Genomic DNA, 25,418 nt, shown 5'->3' with positions numbered 1-25,418 from the left:
TACACACACAACATGACATCTTCCGGCAGTTAATTTCATATGTTAATTGTGGATTGCCTGAGAACTATTTTATTTTATTTTGTCCTTCATGTGCAGCCAAATTCATTGGGTGACCCCAAATTCTAGTACAGTGCTGCAATGGAATATAGTCATGCTATGAGTGAGCAGCCATATGCCTGCTCACTGGTTTTTTAAAATGTGAAATCTACACTCCAGTGCTAGAGAGGGAAATTGCACAGCCTTCCCTTCGGATAATCAACTTAACGAAAATTAGAGGAGGAAAAGGAAAGGACTCGCAAAATGACAGGATACTGCTGTGGAGGAGAGGGTAGCTTTGCTGATGTTCATCACTGTGTGATGTTCGTCACTCAGCTTGCCTTTGAAACAGAGTTCTCCTGTACTGGAGACATGGTTCAAGGGAGGAACACTCTACCTCTAAATAAAGGTGTTCTTTTAAAAGTGAAACTTATACATATTCAAATAACCACACATTCCCAATCCCTGACCCCTATGCAACCATATTCCACACAGCACATGCAATAGTAATGGCCACACTGCCTCAGGAAAACCACATTTTCTTAGCTCTTGGTAACAGCAACTAAAGCTATATTTCAGTTTTATGGAAATATGCACGACAGCTATTTCCTTGTACACCACAAAGGATATATTGACACTACAGATTTAAAACTGTTTTGTTATTCCCTCTCCCCCCAGGGAAGCCTGGGAACTATAACATAGGAAAAATAGGAAACTGCCGTCTATTCTGATTGGCAGTGGCTCTCCAGGGCTTCAGGCAGGAATGTTTCTCAGCCCTACCTGGAGATGCCAGGGATTGAACCTGAGACGTCCTGCATGCTAAGCAGATGCTCTGCCACTGAGCTGTGTGCCCCACCCCACTGTACTTCTGTGGAGGAGAGGCAAGTCTAAGGGTTACTAACAGAATTATAAGCAGCATCTTCATAAGCTAAATCACTGGGCTTATTTGCAGGAAATTATTACTAGAACTTGCATGTCTATAGCGTAGATATTGCACATCTATAGCGTAGATATATAGACTTGCACGTCTATAGCGCAGATATGGCAAAGTGATCACAATCCCTTACAGTCTGATCGTATGCATGTTTATTTGAAAGTAACTCCTTGTTTCAGTGATTTAATCCGAAGGAAGTCTGCATAGAGTGACAGTCCTGTATTTCATGTGCTGTTGTGAATTGCCTTAAATCTACTGTTTGCTTGCTGCTTGATGATATGAATACTAATACGACGAGTGTTTATATACTCCTTTTCAACCAAAGTTCCCAAAGCGGTTTACAAACAGAAATTAATTAATTAATTAAATGGCTACCTGTCCCCAAAGGGCTCACAGTCTAAGAAACATAAGAAAGACATCAACAACAGCCACTGTAGGGATGCTGGCCTAGGGTCGGATAGGGCCAGTTACTCCCCCCCCCCTGCTCAGTAAAGAGAATCACCACTTTTAAAACATGCCTCTTTGCTCAGTAAGCAGGGGATCAGCGTATGGTGCACGCTGCTGTTGTGCTCTCTTCCTGCCAACCCCACCTCTTCATTCAGTCAATTGGCCTTTGCTTCAAAGTCTGCTCTTCTCTTCCAGGCGGCATATGGCTCAGTCCCCCTCTCCCTGCTGGTGGGCACCGCTTCCTGCACTTAGCATTTGGAGAAGCATAACCAGAGAAGGAACAATCTGGCTGCCGCCTTTTAACCACTGGCTGTTGTTCGATTCGATGTTGATGGAGGAGGGCTGGTACCAAGGTCTGTAGGTTGACCTAGAACAGGGGTAGGCAACCTTTGGCACTCTAGCAGCTGTTGTGGTGGCTGGGGATGATGAGAGTTGTAGTTCAACAGCTGGACTGCCAAAGGTTGCCTGCTCCTGTTCTAGAAGGTGGATGAGAAAGTGGGAAGAGGGAGCATTCTGAAATGTGTACCGACTGGTTTTGTGTTATCTGGCCCAGCTGACTCCATCTCTGCTGCTTGTCAGCCTGCATGCAAGGTTATGTAACAGGTTAAATACAGCCAAGAATTCCCCGAGTCGCTTGTAAATCCCACGGAAGCTAATTGGGCTTAAGAGCATGCAATTAGTTAGGTAGATCGGCAGTAAACTCCATGGCTGGACTAGTCTGGGGTTGACTTTTTAGGTAGCATTGCCATCTATGACCTAACACAAAGCACTGTGGACTACAACATTTCCCACAGGATGCCTCTTACCTTCAGGCTGATAGCTGCAATGAGAGAGTGGAACTGAAGTGGAGATTCTACTGGGTTGCCAAGTTCAAAGGTTTCAGTGGCATCTGAAATGGGCTTGTGCCTTGAGATATTCTGCACTAATCACCAGCTTTACTGTGCTCAGCACTGTATTCCCCAGCCCCAGCCCTAGTCACAATCTCTACACGGTCTCAATGTACATTGTGTCAAGCCATGTATCCCCTTCCCCTTCAAAACAATCTTATCAATATGGAACCTTGAACCATCTTCTGGCAGAAATCTGAAGGTGCATTTCGAGATTTGTTAACTCTTCTGAGATAATGTACGTGAATGTTTGCGATGAAATAAATTCTTGGCCTGAATAAGTACATAGGTGGAAATGGCTCTGTGTGATATAACTTAATGCATGTAATTTCTAACATGTATAATATGAAATGTTGCTTATCAATAATTCTGGTAACAAAAGCAGGCACACTTGTGCTATATCCGCATCATATTTTGTGAGATTTGGGAATCAAGATACGTTCTTGGAGGAGAGAATGTGCCACCTGAAACTTTGTAAAAGTTTCTGTTCCTTCCTAACATAGCCTAGCCTTTACCAGGCTTTCAATTATAGATGGAACATCAGAAAATTAGTATTTGTGGAGAAAGGGGAGTTTTTTTCAATCATAGTTCATTCCAAACACCGTTTCCCTGTTCCTCACTAAGACAAAACATATGAAAGAAAATTTCAGTTCCACTCCAGAATTTACAATGAGCTCAGTGCACATTTTGGGAATTCATATATATCTGAGGGTACACATTGTAGGAAAGCCTTTGGAAGGGCTCCTGAGTTTTCTGAATGATTTTGGTGCTTTTGTTCCTGGAGCCCAGACAACAGGATAACATTAAGCATTTAATATGCCCAACCCATCACTTTCTGGAGATTATGATGCTAAGGGATGACCTTCTTGAAAATCTAGCAAGTCTTCAGCTGGTGGTATTGTTGACAGGTTTTTTAAGCATGCTAGTAGCAGCAGCAGCAGCAGCAGCAGCAGTAGTAGTAGTAGTAGTAGTAAATACAACTACTACAGCAACTTTATTTGTTAGCTGCCCCATAACAAATTATTATCTGGGAGGCTCACAACACATTAAAACATTGAATAAAAACAGATAAAACATATCAAATCACAACACACACACAAAACCCCCCAAACCAAACCAAAAGTTTTTTAAATTTTAATCAAATTTAAAAAGCTTGAGTGAACAAAAAAGTTTCTCCTGGCATCTAAAACACAAAGTGTCAGGTGAACTTCACTGGGGAGGCTGTTCCATAAACGGTGTGAGACCACCAAAAAGGCGCGCTCCCTAGTAGCCACCTGCCTCACCTCATTTGGCAGAGCCTCTGAAGAAGATATTAAGGTCTGAGAGGGGACATATGGGGGCAAAGCACTCTCTCAGGTAACCTGGTCCGAAGCCATTTAGAGCTTTAAAGGTTAAATCCAGCACTTTGAATTGGGCCCGGAAACGGTCAGTACAGCTGACAAAGCCAGTGCAGTACTGGGAGCCAGAGCTGATGAAGCATTGGTGTAATATGATCAAAATGCCCAGTCCTATTTGTACCAGATGCAGTTTTTCAAAGGCAGCTCCACATACAACGCATTGCCATAATCTAAGTGAGAGGTTACCAGAGCATGTGTAACTGTGGCCAAGCTATCTCTGTCCAGGTACAATGCTGACAGAAGGCGCTCTGAGCCACAGAGACCACTTGAGCCTCTAGCGACAATGCTGGTTCGTTGAACACCCCCAGACTGAGAACCTGGTTCTTCAGGGGGAGTGCAATCCCATCTAGAACAGGCTGAACATCATCCACTCTGGTGGAGGAACCACTGACCAACAGTACTTCTGTCTTGTCTGGACTGAGTCTCAGCTTGTTCACCCTCATAAGAACAGCCCTGCTGGATCAGGCCCAAGGCCCATCTAGTCCAGGATCCTGTTTCACACAGTGGCCCACCAGATGCCATTGAAAGCCTACAGCAGGAGTTGAGGGCATGCCCTCTCTCCTGCTGTTACTCCCCTGCAACTGGTACTCAGAGGCATCCTGCCTTTGAGGCTGGAGGTGGCCCATAGCCCTCAGAATAGTAGCTGTTGATAGACCTCTCCTCCATGAAGTTATCCAAACCCCTCTTAAAGCCATCCAGGTTGTTGGCTGTCACCACATCTTGTAGCAGAGAATTCCAAAAGTTGATTATGCATTGTGTGAAAAAGTACTTCCGTTTGTTGGTCTGAGATTTCCTGGCCATCAATTTCATGGGATGACCCCTGGTTCTAGTGTTATGTGAGAGGGAGAAGAATTTCTCTCTATCCACTTTCTCCATTCCATGCATGATTTTATAGACCTCTATCATGTCTCCCCACAGCCATCTTTTTTCTAAACTAAATAGCCCCAGGTGTTGTAGCCTTGCCTCATAAGAAAGGTGCTCTAGGCCCCTGATCATCTTGGTTGCCCTCTTCTGCACCTTTTCCAGTTCTACAATGTCCTTTTTTTAGATGTGGTGACCAGAATTGTATGCAGTACTCCAAGTGTGGTCACACCATAGTTTTGTATAAGGGCATTATAATATTAGCGGTTTTATTTTCAATCCCCTTCCTAATGATCCCTAGCATGGAATTGGGCTTTTTCACAGCTGCTGTACATTGAGTCAACACTTTCAATGATCTGTCCACCACGACCCCAAGATTCCTCTCCTGGTCAATCACTGACAGCTCAGATCCCATCAGCATATACTTGAAGTTGGGGTTTTTTGTCCCTATGCCCATTACTTTACACTTTCTCCTCCATTACTACATCCAGGCGCTGATTCAAGACAATCACTGCCTCACCTGCATCTGATGAAAAAGAGAGATACAAATGTGTGTCATCCACATACTGATATACCTCAGGCCATATCTCCGGATGACTCTCCCAGCAGTTTCATGTAGATGTTAAACAGCATAGAGGAAAGAATGGAACCCTGCAGAACCCCAAAGCACAACTGACAAGGTGTTGAGTAGTAATACCCCAGCACCACCTTTTGGAAATGAGGTAGGAGTGGAACCACCTCCAAACAGTGCCTCTCACACCCATCTTGGCCAGCCTATCCAAAAAGATACCATGGTGAATGGTACTGAATGCCACTGAGAGATCCAAGAGAATTAACAGGCTTGCACTCCCCCTGTCTCTCTCTCTTCACAGGTCATCCCAAAGGATGACCAAAGCAGTTTATCTTCCAAAGCCAGGCCTGAAGCCTAATTGAAATTGATCTGGATAATCCATTTTTTTCCAAGAGTGTCTGGAGCTGGTCACTCACTACACGCTCAAGCACCTTGCCCAGGAAGGGAATATTGGCCACAAGCCTATAGCTGTTTACATCCTCTGGGTCCAGACTACATTTCTTATATGTGGTAGGATAATAGCGTTCTTCAACAAAGCTGGGACCACTTCTTCTCTCAATGAGGCATTTAGATCTTGCTGGACCCAGATAAAAATTCCCTCCCTACTAGATTTAATAAGCCATGAAGGGCATGGGTCAAGCTTGCATATGGTCAGCTGAACTCGACTGTGAAATTGGCCATATCCTCAAGCACCTATAATTGAAACTCTTCCAGCAAAACTGCACCAGGTGGTACACTGGACATCTCTTCCAATGACACTGCATCAGCTGTAGAGTCTGTTCCAGACAGTGATTTTACTTTGCTTCACCATGGGAAGGGCAGGTATGCATTCACACATTGGGTGGATTTACGCTGAAGTCCATGCAAGATATTGGGGGAGTACTCCATACATGATTCAGGTTTTTTCCTGTGCACTGGAACTTAGCCCGCTTTATCTCTATGCTAAAAAGTTCCACTTTTTACAGCTGCTTTTTGGGATACTTTGATATATCCACTATACACCTATGTTTCTACTGAGATGTATGGAGGGACCATGCTGATAGAGCACCTTTTCTTAAACCTCACTTTAAAAAAAAAGCAAAACTTTTGCTTGGTGATCTTGCAGGTCATCATTCTATGCACCCGCAACGTGCATTTTGTTTTCCTCTTTTAATAATTTTTCCCCACTTTTGTTTCCCTTTTGAAAAGCCTCCTGATTCTGTTTGTCTCCCAGTGGTACTTTATGGTGAAGAGGCTTTTCTTAAAGCTTCACTTTTTTCTATTTTTTTAAAAAAATATTTGCTTGCTGATCTTGTGGAACATTGTATGCACCTGAACTGTGCGCACAGTTCGGGTACATACAATGTTCTGCAAGATCACCAAGCAAATGTTTTGTTGTTTTTAAAGCAAAAAGCGAGGCATTCAGAAAAGCCTACTTATGTTCTTACGTCCACCATAAAGTACCATTGGGAGTGGTCCACCCAACACGGAATGGAATGGTGCATGGTATTAACAGTGCATGGGGGGGGGGATAGAACAGGAGCCCTATTAAAGCAGCCATATGTGAATGGCCTCCAGATTTCTTCGAATTATCTGTATTGCGCGTATATATGAGGATAATATATTACCTCATAACTCGCTCTACTTTACTCCACTTAATTCCGTTGTTAAGCCTGCCATCTGGGAAAGGCCCTGTTGAAAGCGAGTGACTTTATCCTCAAAGTGCTGTGCAAATGCATCACAGCATGCTATCGAGGGTTCTAACACACCTTGCCCAGGGCCAGATGCTATGAGGCCCCCACATCACCCCAGAAAAGTCCTGCTGGATGACATTGAGAGGATACAATGGTGGATGAAAAAAACCCATTTCTTTTGTTCCATCACTACCACAGAATAGGCTCATTAATGAGCTCTAACCTGTGTTCACTCAGATTCACCCCGGGTTTTCCTCCACTTGCATTCCAGCCGTCTCCCAGCTTGCTTCATCGCCCTCAGCTGTGGTGTATACCAAGGCACTGCATGGGCTCTGCTTTGCGGGAGAGGGTGCTTGGGAGCAATTGTGTCAAGTGCCTGAGTTATCTCTTCATTCTAGAGATCAACTAGAACTTCGACAGGAGCACTTGCCATACCAGCTGGAAAATCCCCCAGAGTCCTCGGAAATCCATTGGAGTCCACCAGTCTCCAGGGGCAGACCATTTTAATAGGTTTCCCACCCTTGCAGAGTGGTATAGCCACTGAAACTCTAAAGCTCAGGAGGAAATGATTTGACCATGACAAGGGCAAAGATGACACATCCTGCAATTTCAAATCACCACCCTCCTGCCCAGTTGAAAAAAAGATCCAGAGTGTGCCCCAATGTATGTGTTGGACCAACAACATGTTGGGACAGTGTCATGGTTGTCATGGCGGCCATGAAGTCAGGTTAGGGTCAGTTTAGGTCCCAGACAAGGTAGCCTCAGCATGGATGTTGAAGAAACATTTGAATGTTTTAACTTTGTTTTTAATCTGTGTTGTTTTATTGTAAACCATCCAGATATGTAAATGTTTTTAATTTTTAACTTTACCTTTTATTGTAAGCCACCCAGATATGTGGGTTTGGGGTAGTATACAGTTATAATTAATTTATATTCATAATCAATCAATCAATCAATTAATTAATTATATTTGTATACCACCCCAAACTCACATCTCTGGGTGGTTTACAATAAAACATAGATTAAAAACAAAGTTAAAACATTAAAGTAGTTTAAAACAATGATATGTTGTACCTAAGGGGCTGCAAAAACCCTAAAGCTCAGTGGAAAATGGGGATTTGCATTGTGTGTCAATACTTTGTGGTCAGAATACAGATCTGGGAGTGGAAAGTACAGCAGCTATTTTTCTGTTTCCATTGGTGCTGGAGAGCTTGGGGAAGGGCAGATTCATATGGTCTGTCACTCAGATGATCTTATATTGAGATGGTTCTTCCCAGCATCTCTTCCTCTTCACTTATTGGCCCTTTCTGTCTGTCCCTACTGCCTGTTCTTGACACTTGCAATTTTACCCCGGGGCTTTAGTTAAGTCTCAGTCATGACCCTTGTGCCTGTTAGCTTTTCCACTGTGAATTGTGGAACTTGCCTTCCTATAAATGCTTGCTGCTGGGAAGTGCTTTTGACCCTCTTTTTGTGGAAAGGGCCAGAGCCTGGGGTAGAGGTTTAAGTTTACATTATGTTTGCTGTGTGTTGCAAGATATAGTCAGGAAAAATGACCTTTTTAAAAGACCTCTCCCACCCCGCACACACAATTATTACTACTAAGAATGTTTATACATTACTTTTCAACAAAGAAATCACAATGTGGGAATGCAAAAATGGTTCCCAGCCCCAAAGGGGCTCGCAATATAAAAAGAGATACAAGGGAGACACCAGCAACAGCCATTGGAGGGACACTAAATTGGGCTGAACAGGGACAGTTGCTCTGTCCTTGCTAAATATAAGAGAGCCACCATTTCAAAAGATGCCTCTTTGCCCAGTTGGCAGGCGACACTCTTGATATGTTTGAGGGAACAGAAGTGTGGTGGGATCTTTTTTTCTTTATGTATACATTTCTAATCCTTATTGATATGGTTTTTTAAAAAAAACTAAAATTGTAAATATGTGTCATTTTTGGCAGCTGTCATTTAGCATATAACCTTCTACTTCTCATTTGGCTTGGCGATCTTTTGTGTCAAGCGCCTTAGCCAACAGACAGTGTATAGAGTTGTATATGGATCTGGGAGACCTTCCTGACTATATGTCCCACTTCTGCCATGGTCCTTGTATGAGCTTACAAGAAGTGTCACCTCTCAGCCTCCTTATGGGTACAATGGGAATAGTAGCAGTAGCAGCAGCAGCAGCGTACCTCATACTGTTGCCATGAGGACAAACATTAGTTAGCTTTTTGGTTTTTGTTTGTTTGTTTTTGTTTTTTTGAATAGCACTTTCAAGAGCTCAAAGCACTTCCCTTTGAATTATCTTCTATCCTTGCAACAATCCTGTAACAATTAAGTATTATTATTATCATCCATACTGCAGCTGAGGCTGAAAGGGAGGGGGTTGCCTAAGACTGCCTAGGGAGTTCATGGCGGAGGTGAGGACTGAACTGGGGGAGAAGGCCTGATTCATAGCTGTGATGGTCAGCCATTGCCGTACCAACTCGTTATACCCTCCAGTCAAGACTGTAGCACGGTGAGCAGCTGCAAAGTGCAAAAAGCAGTTGCGCGCCTGCCATAGAAAGGGCCCTGCCGCCTTTCTATGGCAGCAGGGCAAGAAGTGCAAAGAGAGAAATGCTTAAACTGTCCCCATACGGAGGGCGGGCCACTCTCGCTCTTTGCTAGAGCCTGCTTCTAGCCCAAGCCCCCCCACGCCCTCCTATTAGAACCTCCGGTGCTGCCGGCCGTTGATGCCCCGCGCTGTAGTGAGGCGCTTCTGGCGTCCTCCTCCTCGAGACCTGCTCGTCGGGGCTTGTTCCCACTTGCCCCAGCTTGGGCAGAGGCTTTTCTGGCAAGGCCGCCGCCCCTGCCTGCACTGCAAGCAGAGCCTGGCTCGTAACCGGGACCGTCAGGAAGACTGGGGTTTTCGCACAGCGTGTGGTGCAGAGGCCGCCTTACTTAGCTACCCTTTCAGGAAGCACATAAAAAGAGGAACCGGGCGGAGGAGAGCTTGCGAACAAAGCCACTGCCCCGCCGCAGGACTGATGGCTGGCAGCAGGCGAGCTCCTCTCCCTGGAATGACGCCTCCGCGCCCCGGCAGCAGCAGCAGCCGCCACGGAGCGAGGGCGAAGGAGGAGAGGGAGTCCCAGGTGCTCTGAAGAGCACCTGCCTGGTCCATATGTGGCGGCACCGGTCGTGGGACGTCCCGCAGAGCCCCCCCGAGAAAACCACCAATACAAGGTACTGGCCGCCGGCGGGCTGGGCTCTGCCGATTTCCTTTCCCGGTCTGAGCTGACGCCCGGGTCTCTCGCCCCGAGAGCTCTTGTTTACATCCTGCTATTGTGGAGGGGAAAGGCCTCTGCCTGGGAATCCCCTCCTCTCCCTTCCCTCGGGAGGAAGGTCAGCCTGTACAGTGCCGCGAGGGAGAAGCCCGCCAGCCGCCTGCTCCTGGCACTAATGGCTTCAGCACATTTGAGAGCGCTGCTGCTGGGATGTCCTGGTAGGAAACCGGGGGAGAAGCGGGGCGGGCGGGGGAAATGAGTGTGTTTCCAGGAGCCCTCCCCACTCCGCCTCAAGAAGTCCGCTTTCTAATGAAGCTGCAAAAAGGCATCGGCATTTCGGTCTGGAATGTTGTGTGAGGACTAAGGTCTCCCCCTCCCCAATTTTTTTTTTGGGGGGGGGGGGGAGTCTGTTTGAAAGGGCTCTGCCAGCCACTCTGAAGAACAACCCTGCCCTGGGGATGCTCACACCAGGCAAATTTCTCTCTCCAGGCTCCTGTGTGCCGAGCTCGAAGTGAGCCTGCTATCTGCACGGTGTGTGACAAATTTGAGGAGGAAGGAGCTGGTTGTAATTCATTTGCTTTGCAAAGAAGGTGTGTGGGGGGGTGTGTGTGTGAGGGAGTGGTGTGACAGCTGCTTCCATTTCCAGGGAACAGGTGTGAGTTTCCTAGGTGAAATCAATGTTACACTTGGTGAGCATAAATAGCGCTCCTGTTGAGCGAGAGGGCAGGCTGGACTTGTCTTGGACACAGTCCCCATTTCCAAAACCACAGGGAGATAAGCTTTGAATACCAGCTTTAGGTGAGAGAGAAAACAATAAACAAGGAGGAAAGGCATGGAGGGGGACCTATCCATAAACACATGGCGCTGTCCCCTGCTCATGTGCCTTTCCATTAATACATTGTGCTTCTTTCTCACACTCACATCCTCCCATGCTGTGATCCATTGACAATGTCTGAATATAACCTCCTAGTAATATTTACACAGATGGACTCATCTCTTACATATTCAGGCATGGCTGTTGGTTACATGGATGCTGAGCCTCGGCAACCTGCAAGGATGACCACTTAAGAGTAATTCATTTGTGTAAACCGAAAACATGTCCAGGGCCTTAATAAACTGTTTTTAAGTGCACCTTCAGAGGCTTTCTTTTATCGTCCTTCTTAGCTTTTGGGAAAGGTTGTGGCTTCAGGTGAAATGAGGAGCTATTTTATTGTTTATAATGCCCCTGGTGCCCCTGGTATAAGAGCCCCTGGTGGTGCAGTGGTAAAACTGCCGCCCTGTAACCAGAAGGTTTACAAGTTCGATCCTGACCAGGGGATCAATGTTGACTCAGCCTTCCATCCTTCCGAGGTCGGTAAAATGAGTACCCAGAATGTTGGGGGCAATATGCTAAATCATTGTAAACCACTTAGAGAGCTCCGGCTATAGAGCGGTATAGAAATGTAAGTGCTATTGCTATATTATTATTTTTTTAAAGCAATGATATAATCAAGTTTGCCAAAAACATTCTTAAAATAAATAAGGTTCATGACATAGTTGGGAAATGCTGCAAGGAGGAAACTTGACTCATTTCTTCCAGGTTTGTTCTCCAACAAATCAGCAAAATGAATGTACATTGTAAAAATTGGTTTCAAAATTGTGTGGGCCCATGGGGAAGAGGCAGAAGTGTCCTGTCAATAGTGCTACTGCACAGTGTTTGTATAGTACCAGTGGTGTAGTTGCAAATTCAGAAGTGCAGACATTCTCCATGACAGTCCCCATGGCTGGAGAAGCCGAGAAGTATTGGCGCGTCCCCCCTCCAATACACCCCTGATAATACACATACATCCTGGCAACTTGCAATCTGTGTGTTGAAAAAATGTTATTTCCACCTACAATTAGCTGAGAGGAGAATGTGTGGATGCCTCACACCAGATGCACTATCTCGAAGAACATTGTTTGGATCCTCCACAATCCAATATCCTACATTCTGTCCCATTCTACTAATATTTCATCATGCTCAGGAATCCACAAATTTTGGCTGGGCCTATTTGTAGTAGTCAAAGATGAAAAGAAGCTTGCTCACTTCCTCTTTCAGAGCAGCAAAGTAAGTACATCCCTTTTTATATCCACAGCCCAGCTGCAAAAGGAGGAGAGGAACTATGCTTGTGTTTGTAGTATCCTTTCCTTCCAACTCAGAACTCTGAGGTCACTGACACAGTCAAAAGCTGTGTTCTACACAGGTTTGGGATCAGAGGAGAGCTGGTCTTGTGGTAGCAAGCATGACTTGTCCCCTTTTGGTCTGTGACCATAAATAAACTGAAACTGACTTGTCCCCTTAGCAAAGCAGGGTCCACCCTGGTTGCATATGAAAGGAAGACTAGAAGTGTGAGCACTGTAAGATATTCCCCTTAAGCGATGGAGCCGCTCTGGGAAGAGCAGAAGGTTCCAAGTTCCCTCCCTGGCTGCCTCCCTCCCTCCTAAGATAGGGCTGAGAGAGATTCCTGCCTGCAACCTTGGAGAAGCCTCTGCCAAGTCTGTGAAGACAATACTGAGCTAGATAGACCAATGGTCTGACTCAGTATATGGCAGTTTCCTATGTTCAATTTTCAGTTGTGTGGAAGCAAGGTAGGAGGAAAACCTGGGCAGCTTTTCTTCCTACCTTGCTTCCACACAATCAAAGGTGAACCGAGGTAATTTTGGAGCCTGGACCTAAAGGCCTTGGGAGGCCCTCCCCTCCAATGGAGCCACCCCCCCAAGTTAAACATCACCCCCCTAAATACATATACACCATGTCACACACAGGAGCTATTCTGATGATCAGTGGAAAGCAGGCTAGGGGTGTTTAGCCCGCTTTCCACCGATCGTGAGACTCACTGGGCTCGCAGCCGAGTCCGGTTGAGTGAAAGTGGGTCACCCGCTTTTTTAGCCCTCCCCTTAGCCTGGGTTAGCGGAGCAAGCGCTCCGCTAACCTGAGCTTCCCGATTGTGAGTAGCCGTGGCTCCGTGCTGCAGCTACTCATGAGTAGACCCCCAGAGGGGAGGCAAAAAGCCACCTCCCTGCTCCAGGGGTCTCTCCAGTATGCTCTGCACACTCACACAGGGCATACCGGAGCTTCTGGGGCCACGCAGCTCCCGAGCTCCCCAGCCCCCACCGGCTCCATCATGGAGCCGGCAATCATGTGGGCGGCCAATTCGGCTGCTCAGGGCTCCCGCCCAGATCGTCTGTGGGGAGAGCGGGCTTAGCCTGCTCTCCCCGCTGAGCTTTCCAAACTGGGTCTCACTGATTGTGAGACCCGGCTCACGGTATTTTTTACACATGGGTTCTTGAGGGCACAAACATCCACTGAACTCACAAGAATGTAATATAATACAGGTATATTTATGCCAGGCCTGCTCAACTTAGCCCCGCCCCCAGCTGTTTTTGGACTACAACTCCCCATAATCCCTGGCTATTGACCACGGTGGCTGGGGATTATGGAATTGTAGGCCAACATCTGCAGGAGGGCCGAAGTTGAGCAGCCCTTATTTATGCAAATATGCATTAGCAGAAACATTTCAACATGCGACTTAAAATACTCCCATTCCAAATATTTCTTTCCCTTCCTCTGTCTCTTAAAGCAGAAGTCATGTTTGGCCATCTGGTGCTGCACGGGCCAGCAGCACAGCACAATGACCACATCACCTGGGACAGACTAAAGAGGATTTGGGGGCCCCCGGGGGTTATGGAGGCTCCAGGCTTCTGCCCGGAAGTCCAGGGGTAAGAGCATCTCTGCACATAAATACTTCTACCCAGGTTTTCCTCTTACTTTACTTCCACACAACCGAACATTGGGATCACACACAGCTCCTAAACCCAAGTAAAGCTCAGTTTTTGATTGTGTGAATGACATCACTGTGTCCTGCCACAGACACAGCCTAGCACCATTTTGAAAGAAACACTCCTAGCTGCTAGTGAATTTTTTATTTTTATTTTTTAAACATTGTTTCTGTGATAGCTTATTCTGGATGTTTTCCCTGCTGGCTGCAAACATTACGTGTACAGTTGTCATCAGCAACCCACTGACTGTATTGTCACACTTAGCATGACAGAGAAACAAGAGTTCGAGATGAGACTAGGCAGCTAAGAACAGGCTTGATTTTGAAGGGCTGGAGGTCAAGCAGGGCATGGCCTCAGTGTACATGATGCAGCCACTTTGCTGAAGCCAAGCAGGCTTGGGTATAGTTGTGCCTGGATTGGAGACTACCTGGGAACCTTATGACTTCCATGGTGGGGAAAAGGTGGGTTATAAATAAGTAGGAGTAGGGAATAATTTTAGCCTTCATCCCATTTATGTCCCCTCTCCCACATACATTGACAACTTCCCTTTACTTTAGTAGAAAAAATTAAGCGTTGCACATGAGGCCATGTTGCAGTAGTTGGCCCACCCACCATTAGCAGAGATCCTGCAGCAGACACAATGATCTCATCCCCTCATAGTCCTTCCGATATGCCTACCGATATACATACACATATCACGCTTCATAATGGCAAGCATGTTGCTGGTAACTTGGAGCAAAGATGGTATGTTCTCTCTGCAATGCTACAATAGTCTGGAAAGGCCCTTAGTGGGGTGCTTTTGGAGCGGAGCTACCCCACTGGAGAAACTACCAAATCCACTTATGTTACTGGGCTGTCTTGTGTGTCAAGGTCACACGTTGACCTTTTGGAAGGTCAATGTGTGACCTTAGTTTAAAAAAATTATATTGGATGCTGCATTTTGTTCTGCAGAACTAGCAGGGCTATCTAAATCTCAATGGAACAAAAAAAGTTCAGGAAGTGGTGCCTGGAAATGTAGGCGACAGGAATAGCTGTTAGCATTGTTGGAAAAAATGTTGTTGAAGTCAATGCTGGTGGAGGACAACAGCCTTGGCAGAGTCTGTAACATGGAAGCATCTAATACTTCATCCCTGGGCCAAATTGATGAGGGACTCAAATGCAATGACAATAAATCTGGAATAATAATAAATGAGATATGATTGGCAATTAACCCCTGCATATTACAGGTGAAACTCGGAAAATTAGAATATCGTGCAAAAGTCCATTAATTTCAGTAATGCAAATTAAAAGGCGAAACTGATATATGAGACAGACGCATTACATGCAAAGCGAGATAAGTCAAGCCTTAATTTGTTATAATTGTGATGATCATGGCGTACAGCTCATGAAAACCCCAAATCCACAATCCCAGAAAATTAGAATATTGCATGGAACCAAGAAGACAAGGATTGTAGAATAGAACAATATAGGACCTCTGAAAAGTATAAGCATGCATATGTATTCAGTACTTGGTTTGGGCCCCTTTTGCAGCAATTACTGCCTCAATGCGGCGTGGCATGGATGCTATCAGCCTGTGGCACTGATGAGGTGTTATGGAAGACCAGGATGCTTCATTAGAGGCCTTCAGCTCTTCTGCATTGTTTGGTCTCATGTCTCTCATCCTTCTCTTGGCAATGCCCCATAGATTCTCTATGGGGTCAGGTCAGGCGAGTTTGCTGGCCAATCAAGCACAGTAAACTGTATACTTTTCAGAGGTCTGATATTGTTCTATTCTACAATCCTTGTCTTCTTGGTTCCATGTAATATTCTAATTTTCTGGGATTGTGGATTTGGGGTTTTCATGAGCTGTACATCATGATCATCACAATTATAACAAATTAAGGCTTGACTTATCTCGCTTTGCATGTAATGCGTCTGTCTCATATATCAGTTTCACCTTTTAATTTGCATTACTGAAATTAATGGACTTTTGCACGATATTCTAATTTTCCGAGTTTCACCTGTACATGCAGATGTTCAAGGATGACCCCCTTCTAACTTCTGCTGTAGAACCAGCAAGACCAGCACTGTTACCCTGCTAACAGATGATAGGTACACATGGCCAGGAATGGTGGAGCAGCAGGTACCAACCTGCATTATTTATTTGAAAGATGTATATGCTGCCATTCTTCATAAATGAATTCATGGCAGCTTACAACAAAACTCATTTTAAAAAATGTAGAAGTCTCTAAAACTGTAGAAGTGTTGGATAAGACAGTCATTAAAACATTATCACAAAGAAATATATAAGGTATGGGAAAGGTCTGCTGAAATAAGCTAAAAGCAGATTAGGTACCTTAACAGATATTTTGGAACATCTACCTTTTCTGTCCCATATAGTATGGAAGAAAATATTGGTGGAGCTCCCTTTGCAGAGGAGGCAACATTACTACAGGACATCAGCTCTCTCATTTATGAGAATGGATGATTAGTAGACAGATGAGAGACTAATTTGCCTGACAAGTCTCTTGTTTTGTTAAGAATCTCCCAGTCTCAGGTATAGCAGTGGTTGTCACTGCTATATCTAGCACCCACAGAAGTTCATGTTATCATGAGAGATTGAGCCTTTGGTTCTTGTCAGTGGAACTCCCAAAGTGTCCATTGCACTAGCTGGCACATGGTAAATAATTGTAAATAAGCATAGTGGTGAATAGTTATTGACGGCATAAAGTTGAAAGGTGCCATCTGCCTGTGTTTTTCTGTGTTTAGGGAGCAGCTACTCAGGTCTTAATAATTGTAGGTGAAGTTGAGAATTCTTCTAGAACCCTAAAAGCTCATCTCAAATTTTTAGAATTTTCTTTGCTCCTGGTTTCTTGGTATTTTTCTTCTTTCCTTGGAGGTATCAGAGATACACAGAGGATGTCAGTGGGATGGGTTCATGCTAGAGAACTTTCTCTTGATAAGTCTTGGTGGACAGCCTACTTTTCTACTTAGGGCTTAAGTGGTTGCCATATCTGAAGCTATGAATTTCCTCCAGGTCAGATCTGTATGTTCCCCCTACATTCCCTTATAGGATTAGGTATAACTTAATGATCAGAAGGTGATTCCTAAACATTTTCTTTCTTCAACAGGTCTCTCCAGTTACTAATTTTCTACTACAGCTGCCTCCAGTGATGTGCTTCTGCAGCACATTAGTTTGTTCCTGGACTGATATGGCCTCTCAGGCATCAGAGATTTGTAGTACTAGATATAGGAGTTGGGTGGGTTTGCACTACGAATCAGATAATTTTCCTTTGGGCAGATATGGTGAATTGGACTAGATAGGGCAGGACTAGGCATTGGCAGTCTTCAACTTGTTGCTGGATTTTGTGTAGACAAGGTGTCAAGGCACTTGCCAGCATTGTACTGACTTGATTCAAGGTTTGGAATGATGAAACTACATACTGTGTAGAGGTGCAGAACAATAACCACTGGAACAGTGTTTCCTCTAACAGGGATTCCCAGATGTTGTTGACTACAACTCCCATAATCCCCAAGCAAATGCTATTGTAGCTGGAAATTCTGGGAGTTGTAGTCAACAATGTCTGGGAATCCCTGTTAGAGGAAACACTGCACTGGATCAAAAGCATTCTCCAAAAAGAACAATAGCAATCCTGGTTCTTTGAGGAAGTTCAAATTATGAGCATGCTAAAGCAATGCTGCAAACTTCCAAGGCAAGGGAACGAGTTTGAAAGCTGACAGCTAAGCATGTCAGTTATAGGAGGCTGCCTTATACCGAGTCAGACCACTGGTCCATCTAGCTCAGTATTGTCTACACAGGCACCCCCGCCACCTTCAAACTGCCCAGCAGTGGTTCTGTGCACATCCCTATTGAGTGATGGCCTCATCCCCAAAAGGTGGCATACATGGGTCTTCCATCCAGGCATTACATCAACACCTACTTAGCTTCAGCAAGGTGGCTGTATCGTGTGCCCTTGGACCAGGGATGTGCATGGAACCTGTGGGGGCCGGTTCGAAGGTGGTGGTGGGACAACTTTAAGGGTGGGTGAGGAGGTATGCTGCTGCCCTGCCAGTCTGGCTTTCAAGAGACCACTGGCAGGGGAAGAGCAGAGGGAGGGATAAGTGTATCCTCCCCCACCCTTAAAATTGTCCCATGCCCACCTTCGAACCCCTCGAACCACCAGTGTCTTGGTGGACAGCCATAAAAGGGCCTCCAAACAGGTTTGTACACAGCCCTATCTTGGACCATGCTCTGGGACCCAGCTGGCTCCCAGCCAGGAGGCAGATACTCAGCCCCACAACTCAAACAACTGCAAAGAGCAGGAAGCAGCAACTTAGGGCTGTACTCAAGAGAAAGTCCCCTCTCTTGTGCCCCAGCAAGCACCCTTCATTATTTTATACAGTCATTTGTTCTGTTCTATTACCATTTGTATTAGGACTGTGCTCAGGAATGAGAGTCATGTTTCATACTGAATAAATACAGTTGTGCAGCCATGAAGAATGGGTTATTGTCATAATCGAAGACAAAATGTCTGGGCACAAGTGTAACCACTTAAACAGCAAAGAGGAAAGAGGTACAGCTACTTAATGAAAAGGTGCAGAATGTTTTGAAGCAAACTGGAGTGCAAACAGATCACCAGAAGCAAAGCAGGATGATGACACAACCTGTAGCAGTCTGGCTCATCAGAATTCAGATAAAACAGAAGGGGACAGAGCAGAACCGCATAAAGAGCAGATGGGAGCCTGTGCCAGCAGGTCAAAGAGTCAAAAGAATAGCATACATCCGGGGAGAGATTCAGCATATAGGTGCTTATATGCCAATGCCAGAAGCCTCCGAGCCAAGATGGGCGAGCTGGAGTGCTTGGTTGCTAACGCAGAAATAGATATAGTGGGCATAACAGAAACATGGTGGAACACTGAGAACCAGTGGGACACTGTTATCCCTGGGTATAAACTCTATAGAAAGGACAGGGAGGGGCGCCTTGGAGGAGGGGTAGCACTGTATGTTAAAGAAGGGATAGAATCTAACAAGCTAGAAAACCTAGGTGGACTGGAGTCCTCCACAGAAACCCTGTGGGTGACTATACAAGGCCGGAAAGGGAACGTGCTACTGGGGACGTGCTATCGCCCTCCGGATCATAATGTCGACAGTGACTGGGAGTTGCAGGAGGAAATCAGGGAGGCATCAAGGAGAGGCAGGGCTGTAATTATGGGTGATTTCAATTACCCACACATAGACTGGGTAAATTCACATTCAAGTCAGGACAAAGAGGTCAGATTTCTAGATACGCTAAATGACTGTGCCCTAGAACAGTTGGTCATGGAACCAACCAGAGAGAAGGCGACCTTGGATCTAATTCTGAGTGACACCCAGGACCTGGTGCATGACGTCAGTGTCATTGACCCTTTAGGGAACAGTGACCACAGTGCCATCAAATTCAGCATACATGCGGGGAGAGAATCACCAAGGATGTCTAACACAGACATTTTGAATTTCAGAAGAGGAAACTTCTCCAAAATGAGGAGTATGGTGAAAAGAAAGCTGAGGGGGGAAATCAGGAGAGTCACTTTGCTCCAGAGTGCATGGAGTTTACTCAAAACCACAATACTAGAAGCCCAGTTAGATTGTATACCCAAAAGGAGGAAAGGTACCACTAAGTCCAGGAGGATGCCAGCATGGCTAACGGGTACCATCAAGGAAGCTATAAAAGGGAAGAAGACTTCCTTCCAAAATTGGAAGGCCTGTCCAAACGAAGAGAACAGAAAGGAACACAAACTCTGGCAAAAGAAATGCAAGGTGACAATAAGGGAGGTGAAAAGAGAGTTTGAGGAAAATCTAGCCAAAAGTATCAAGGGGAATAACAAAAACTTCTTTAAGTACATCACAAGCAGGAAACCTGCCAGGGAGGCAGTTGGGCCATTAGACAATGAGGGAGTGAAAGGGATTATTAAGGAGGATATGGAGGTTGCAGAGAAGCTGAATGAGTTCTTTGCATCTGTCTTCACGGCAGAGGATACTGAGCATATACCTGTTCCTGAACCAGGCTTTTTAGGGATGGAGGCTAGAGAGCTGAGTTGGATAGAAGTGACAAGGGATGATGTTCTAAACTGTCTGGAAAAACTGAAAGCTAACAAATCACCAGGGCCGGATGGCATCCATCCAAGAGTCCTCAAAGAACTCAAATGTGAAATTGCCGACCTCCTTGCTAAAATATTTAACTTATCCCTGAAATCGGGCTCTGTACCAGAGGACTGGAGAGTAGCAAATGTAACACCGATTTTCAAGAAGGGATCCAGGGGCGATCCGGGAAATTACAGGCCAGTTAGCCTAACGTCCGTTCCAGGCAAATTGATGGAAAGCATCCTCAAGGATAAAATTGTAAAGCACATAGAAGAACAGGCCCTGCTGGGAGTGAGCCAGCATGGCTTCCGCCAAGGTAAATCTTGCCTCACCAACCTTTTGGACTTCTTTGAGAATGTCAACAAGTGTGTGGATCAAGGTGATCCAGTTGACATAGTCTACCTGGACTTCCAAAAAGCTTTTGACAAAGTTCCTCATCAAAGACTCCTGAGGAAACTTAGCGGTCATGGGATAAGGGGACAAGTACATGTGTGGATTGCTAACTGTTTGAAAGACAGGAAACAGAGGGTAGGTTTCAGTGGAGAGTTTTCACACTGGAGGGAAGTAAGAAGTGGGGTCCCCCAGGGATCTGTACTGGGACCGGTGCTTTTTAATTTATTCATAAATGATCTAGAAGCAGGGGTAAGCAGTGAGGTGGCCACATTTGCAGATGATACCAAACTCTTCCGGGTAGTGAAATCCGAAACGGATTGTGAGCAGCTCCAAAAGGATCTCTCCAAACTGGGGGAGTGGGTGACAAAATGGCAAATGCGGTTCAGTGTTAGCAAGTGTAAAGTGATGCACATTGGGATGAAAAACCCCAACTTCAAGTATATGCTGATGGGATCCGAGCTGTCAGTGATGGACCAGGAGAGGGATCTTGGGGTTGTGGTGGACAGCTCGTTGAAAGTGTCGACTCAATGTGCGGCAGCTGTGAAAAAGGCCAATTCCATGCTAGGGATCATTAGAAAGGGGATTGAAAATAAAACAGCTAACATTATAATGCCCTTATACAAAACTATGGTGCAACCACACTTGGAGTACTGCGTACAATTCTGGTCACCACATCTTAAAAAGGACATTGTTGAACTGGAGAAGGTACAGAAGAGGGCAACCAAGATGATCAGGGGCCTAGAGCACCTTTCTTATGAGGCAAGACTACAACACCTGGGGCTTTTTAGTTTAGGAAAAAGACGACTGTGAGGAGACATGATAGAGGTCTATAAAATCATGCATGGCGTGGAGAAAGTGGAGAGAGAGAGAGATTCTTTTCCCTCTCACACAACACTAGAACCAGGGGTCACTCCATGAAATTGATTGCCAGGAGGTCTAGGACCAACAAATGGAAGTACTTTTTCACACAATGCGTGATCCACTTGTGGAACTCTCTGCCACAGGATGTGGTGACAGCCAACAACCTGGATGGCTTTTAGAGGGGTTTGGATGACTTGATGGAGGAGAGGTCTATCAATGGCTACTAGTCGGAGGGCTGTGGGCCACTTCCAGCCTCAAGGGCAGGGTGCCTCTGAGTACCAGTTGCAGGGGAGTAATGGCAGGAGAGAGGGCACGCCCTCAACTCCTGTCTGTGGCTTCCAGCGGCATCTGGTGGGCCACTGTGCGAAACAGGATGCTGGACTAGATGGGCCTTGGGCCTGATCCAGCAGAGCTGTTCTTATGTTCTTATTCAGGATCTGATGGAAGGCAGCAGGTCTGCTACCTGATAGGAGTGCTCATACTGATTGCTTTCACCAGTGCTCTACTGGTATATTTGAAAATGAAACACATAAGTCTCCAAGGGTCTCTCTTCCAAATGAAACCAAAATCCAAGCAGCTGTAATCTCTGGAACTTCTCACTACTGGGGGAAACTGAGAGTATGTTACAATATCATGAGAATTTGCTTGGAGACACTCAACATCATTAGTTTTTGCTGCTGCGATCTCTAGCCGCAAGTCAAGTAACCTCCAGGTGGCGGAGTTCCTTCAAATTCTGTTGGAACGTTTGGGGTGTTTCAGCCTACAGTTGGTAGCTTTTGCTGAGACTGAGAGTGTCTCCTATGTGGGTGATCATAAGAAACACAAGTCTTTGCTTGTCTAAAGATAGCTCTTTGTTTTGGCCCAAGACTACTGGAATTTCATCTTTGCTTTATTTTCTCTGGCCTTCATTACACCGCCACCTGTTAACTTCGCGCAGTTGTGTAGTAGTTCTATGCAGTGTTCCGCCCCAGAAGTTGCTACCCCTGCTAACTTGGCAAAGAGGCACCTTTTTAACGTGGTGATTCTCTTTATTTAGCAGGGGGAGAGTAACTGGCCCTATCCACCCGCAGCACAGTACCTCCAGTGACTGTTGCTGATGTCTAGCCTATGTTTCTTTTTAGACTGTGAGCCCTTTGGAGGAAGGGGTCCATCTTATTTATTTATTTTTTCTCTGTGTAAAGCGCCCTGAGCTATTTTTTTGGAAGGGCGATATAGAAACCGAACAAACAAACAACAAGTAGCTGCACTGTGAAGCGTAGGCTGCGTGGTGTCCTCTTGGGAAACGAAAAGGCAGGCAGTTACCTTCCCTTTTGTCGCAACAGCGGCAGCAGCAGAGGCTGCTGCAGCGCATAGGTATAGCCCGCTCAGTGACTCTAACAAAGCCAGATTTCATTTGCCCCAGCCCCTCTGCACTACGAAGTGACCCAGGCATCCCCCAACATCCTGCACTGAAATCAGCAGTGAAGCCGATTCAACTTGCCGTTTAGATTAGAAGACCTCCAAGTCTGGGAGCTGCAGACTCCCAGGCGGCGGCCACAGTCAAGCCTGCCACCTACCTCAGGTGCCGTTTCCTTGCTTAATCAGAGAGTATTATCCCCTGCGGCCGCAACTGCCTGTTGCACCGGGGCTGGAATGCAGCCCCTCAAGACAAGTCCGTGTGGTTGCGGCTCCGGCTTCCCGTGCCCCTCTCGCCGAGGCTTCGGCTTCTCTTTGTTCTCATTGTTTGGAGGACTGCTGCAGCTAGCACGCCTCGCCTCCATAGGCCTCCCCTGCGTTTCCGAATCTTTCCCGCCCGGGCTGGGCTCCTTGCAATGCGCGCCTAGAACGCCAGATGGAGCCGGCAGCCTGCCTTGGGTCAGGGCTCCGGGCTGCGAGGAGGCAGCTTCCCGGGCAGCTATCTGGGGTCCTCGGGAGCTTACCTTGCTCTGCACTGACACTTCCTGCACGGCTCCAGTTTCCCGATGGGGCACGCCGGGGATCGCAGCTGGGGCTGAGCTGGGTGTGCAGCGCTCGCTCCGGTGGCATGCCGGGCAGTTGCGCCTTCGCTGCTCCTTCCTGGTGGAGAGCCGTCCTGGACTAGTCCCCGTCCGAAGCGGCTCAGGCAGCACTTTCGACCGCCCGCCTTGGCAAGGCAGCGACCCATGGACTTGGGCAAGAGGCTGGGGCTGCCAGGCTGCCCTCTAGTACGGATCGCCCGCCGCTCCCTCGTCCCGCGGGTATGACTGGCGCTCTTCGGGGCAGGTGAGAGCAGTACAGCCCCGGGGGCATGGAGCCTCAGGAGGGCAACGAGAGGGGCTCGGGGGAAGCCGCCGCCGCCGCCGCCGCCGCCTGCTCCAGCTCGCCGTCCTCTGCTAGCTCGGAGACCTCCATGTGTCCGGAGCCGGAGAAGGTCCCCACGCTGGGGCGGAGGCACAGCAAGAAGAAGTTTACCGGGCTCAAAATCTTCGGGCGCAGGTGAGCGAGGGGCCCGAGACCTGGGCTCTAAAGGGGGGACATGTGGCGTGGAGGCAGGGAAGGCACATTGCTTCTGGGAAGGAAGAGTTAGGTCGCCAAAGGCTCTTTACCCCTTTCCAAGGCGCATCATCACTTAACGCGGCATGGTTACCTCTTTTAATACGGTTTAACCGCCCCGCCGTTGCGAGTACGGTGGGGCGGTTCAGTGGTGTTACGAGGCGAGCAGTCCTACCGCGCGCACCTCTCTCACTGATTGCTCAGCGCATGCATATGAGTGAAGTGGAGAAGCCAGCCTGCGTTACTGATGAAGAGTGCAGGATCTGGGTTGATAGGTGTTGCGGGTTAACTAACAGGAAGTAAGAGTCGTGTGTCTGTGCGGAGGATGTACTCCCTGAGTCTATATTTTAGGGGATTATTTATCTATAATTTTGATTGCCCTGATTCTTCTTCTCCTCTTTTCCTCCTGTTCAGAACTCTTGTTATTTATAAGTATATTGGCTGGTGGATCCTTCCTTGAGCTCATCAGTACAAGAGAAGTGTTATCTGTTGACAGGAGTGAAGTGGTTCCTTCTTCATTTCTGGAGGGAGTGGGTTGACTAGTTTTTGAGAGTTAGCTTCTCCCCGCCCCCAAGTGCTCTACAAAATTTACTTGAATATCACTGTCTGCTGGCAAATATTAATAGCACATGAAGTATGCTGGAGTTCCCTGTGGCATGAATTAATCTCTGGGTGGGGCCAGCCTGGAATAAATCCTAGAAGGAATTGACCTAAGTTTTCTACTGAATTGTGAAGTAGGAGGTGTGAGTGATGGCTACACTGTGACTGCAGCAGTAGAGGGGAAGCTATCAGGAAAATAGAATCCTGCCGGCTGCGTTCCTCCAAAACACTAGTAGCATTTTTCTTAGGGTGGTCCTCCTAAATTTGCTGCTGTGGGTATCCTGAGGCCCTGCTTAAGTATTATTATTATTATTATTATTATTATTATTTATTACATTTATATCCCGCTCTTCCTCCAAGGAGCCCAGAGCGGTATACTACATACTTGAGTTTCTCTTTCACAACAACCCTGTGAAGTAGGTTAGGCTGAGAGAGAAGTGACTGGCCAGGAGTCACCCAGCTAGTTTCATGGCTGAATGGGGATTTGAACTCAGGTCTCCCAGGTCCTAGTCCAGCACTAACCACTGTACTCTAAGGAGAGAAGGGCTTTGATTCAAAGAATATTTTGATTCAAAATACTGGTTATAATCTGCATTTGTGTAACTTCTGGGCCAGGGCTGGGCAGATTTCTGGCTTGTGCAATCCTGTTTATTATTATTATTATTTAAATTTAGAGCCTAGGATCTGCCACTTTGGCAGTGTTACAACATGGCGAGTCAGGGGAGAGAGCCCACAGAAAACATTCAGTTTCTTTACAGCTCTTGCATGTGCTTTCAAATGTCCTTCCAGCAAGCAACCATCCACAAATTATAGGCCTTTGCCAATTAACCAAACATAATCCAGATGACAACTATCTAATGCAATTCTAATGCAAGAACTAAAGGTAGAAACAGAGCAGATAGAGAGCTCAGCTGCAAACTACACCATCACATGTATAATATACACGTATGTAATATATTATTAAAATACTATTTAGACTATATTTTAGAAAACACAATCCCATTTATTGATGAGGAACACAAACGTTGAGACTAGTCCCAAGGACAACAGCAAATCTGTGGCAGAGAACTCAAACAGCATACACAGCAGGCAA

The 25,418-nt window shown here is 46.3% G+C and overlaps 1 protein-coding gene across 7 annotated transcripts in view; it reads left to right on the top strand.

The window, feature by feature from the left end:
• DGKZ (diacylglycerol kinase zeta) overlaps positions 1-25,418 on the top strand; it is a 202,983-nt gene that overhangs the window by 19,957 nt on the left and 157,608 nt on the right. For 2 of the 7 annotated variants that reach the window (XM_053305689.1, XM_053305666.1), the window contains exon 1: positions 9,541-10,021. The exons of 2 other annotated variants lie outside the window; for them this stretch is intronic. In XM_053305689.1, coding sequence (XP_053161664.1) covers positions 9,960-10,021 — 62 coding nt within the window. In that variant the 5' untranslated portion in view covers positions 9,541-9,959. Of the gene's footprint in view, positions 1-9,540; positions 10,022-23,092; positions 23,669-25,418 lie in introns of those variants that run through there. 3 more of the 7 variants (XM_053305671.1, XM_053305657.1, XM_053305649.1) reach the window with 2 other exon arrangements.

Source organism: Hemicordylus capensis, chromosome 1 (genome assembly GCF_027244095.1).
Source record: "Hemicordylus capensis ecotype Gifberg chromosome 1, rHemCap1.1.pri, whole genome shotgun sequence".
In the NCBI taxonomy this organism is placed as follows: domain Eukaryota; kingdom Metazoa; phylum Chordata; class Lepidosauria; order Squamata; family Cordylidae; genus Hemicordylus; species Hemicordylus capensis.
This window is presented reverse-complemented; position numbering and strand designations above follow the sequence as displayed.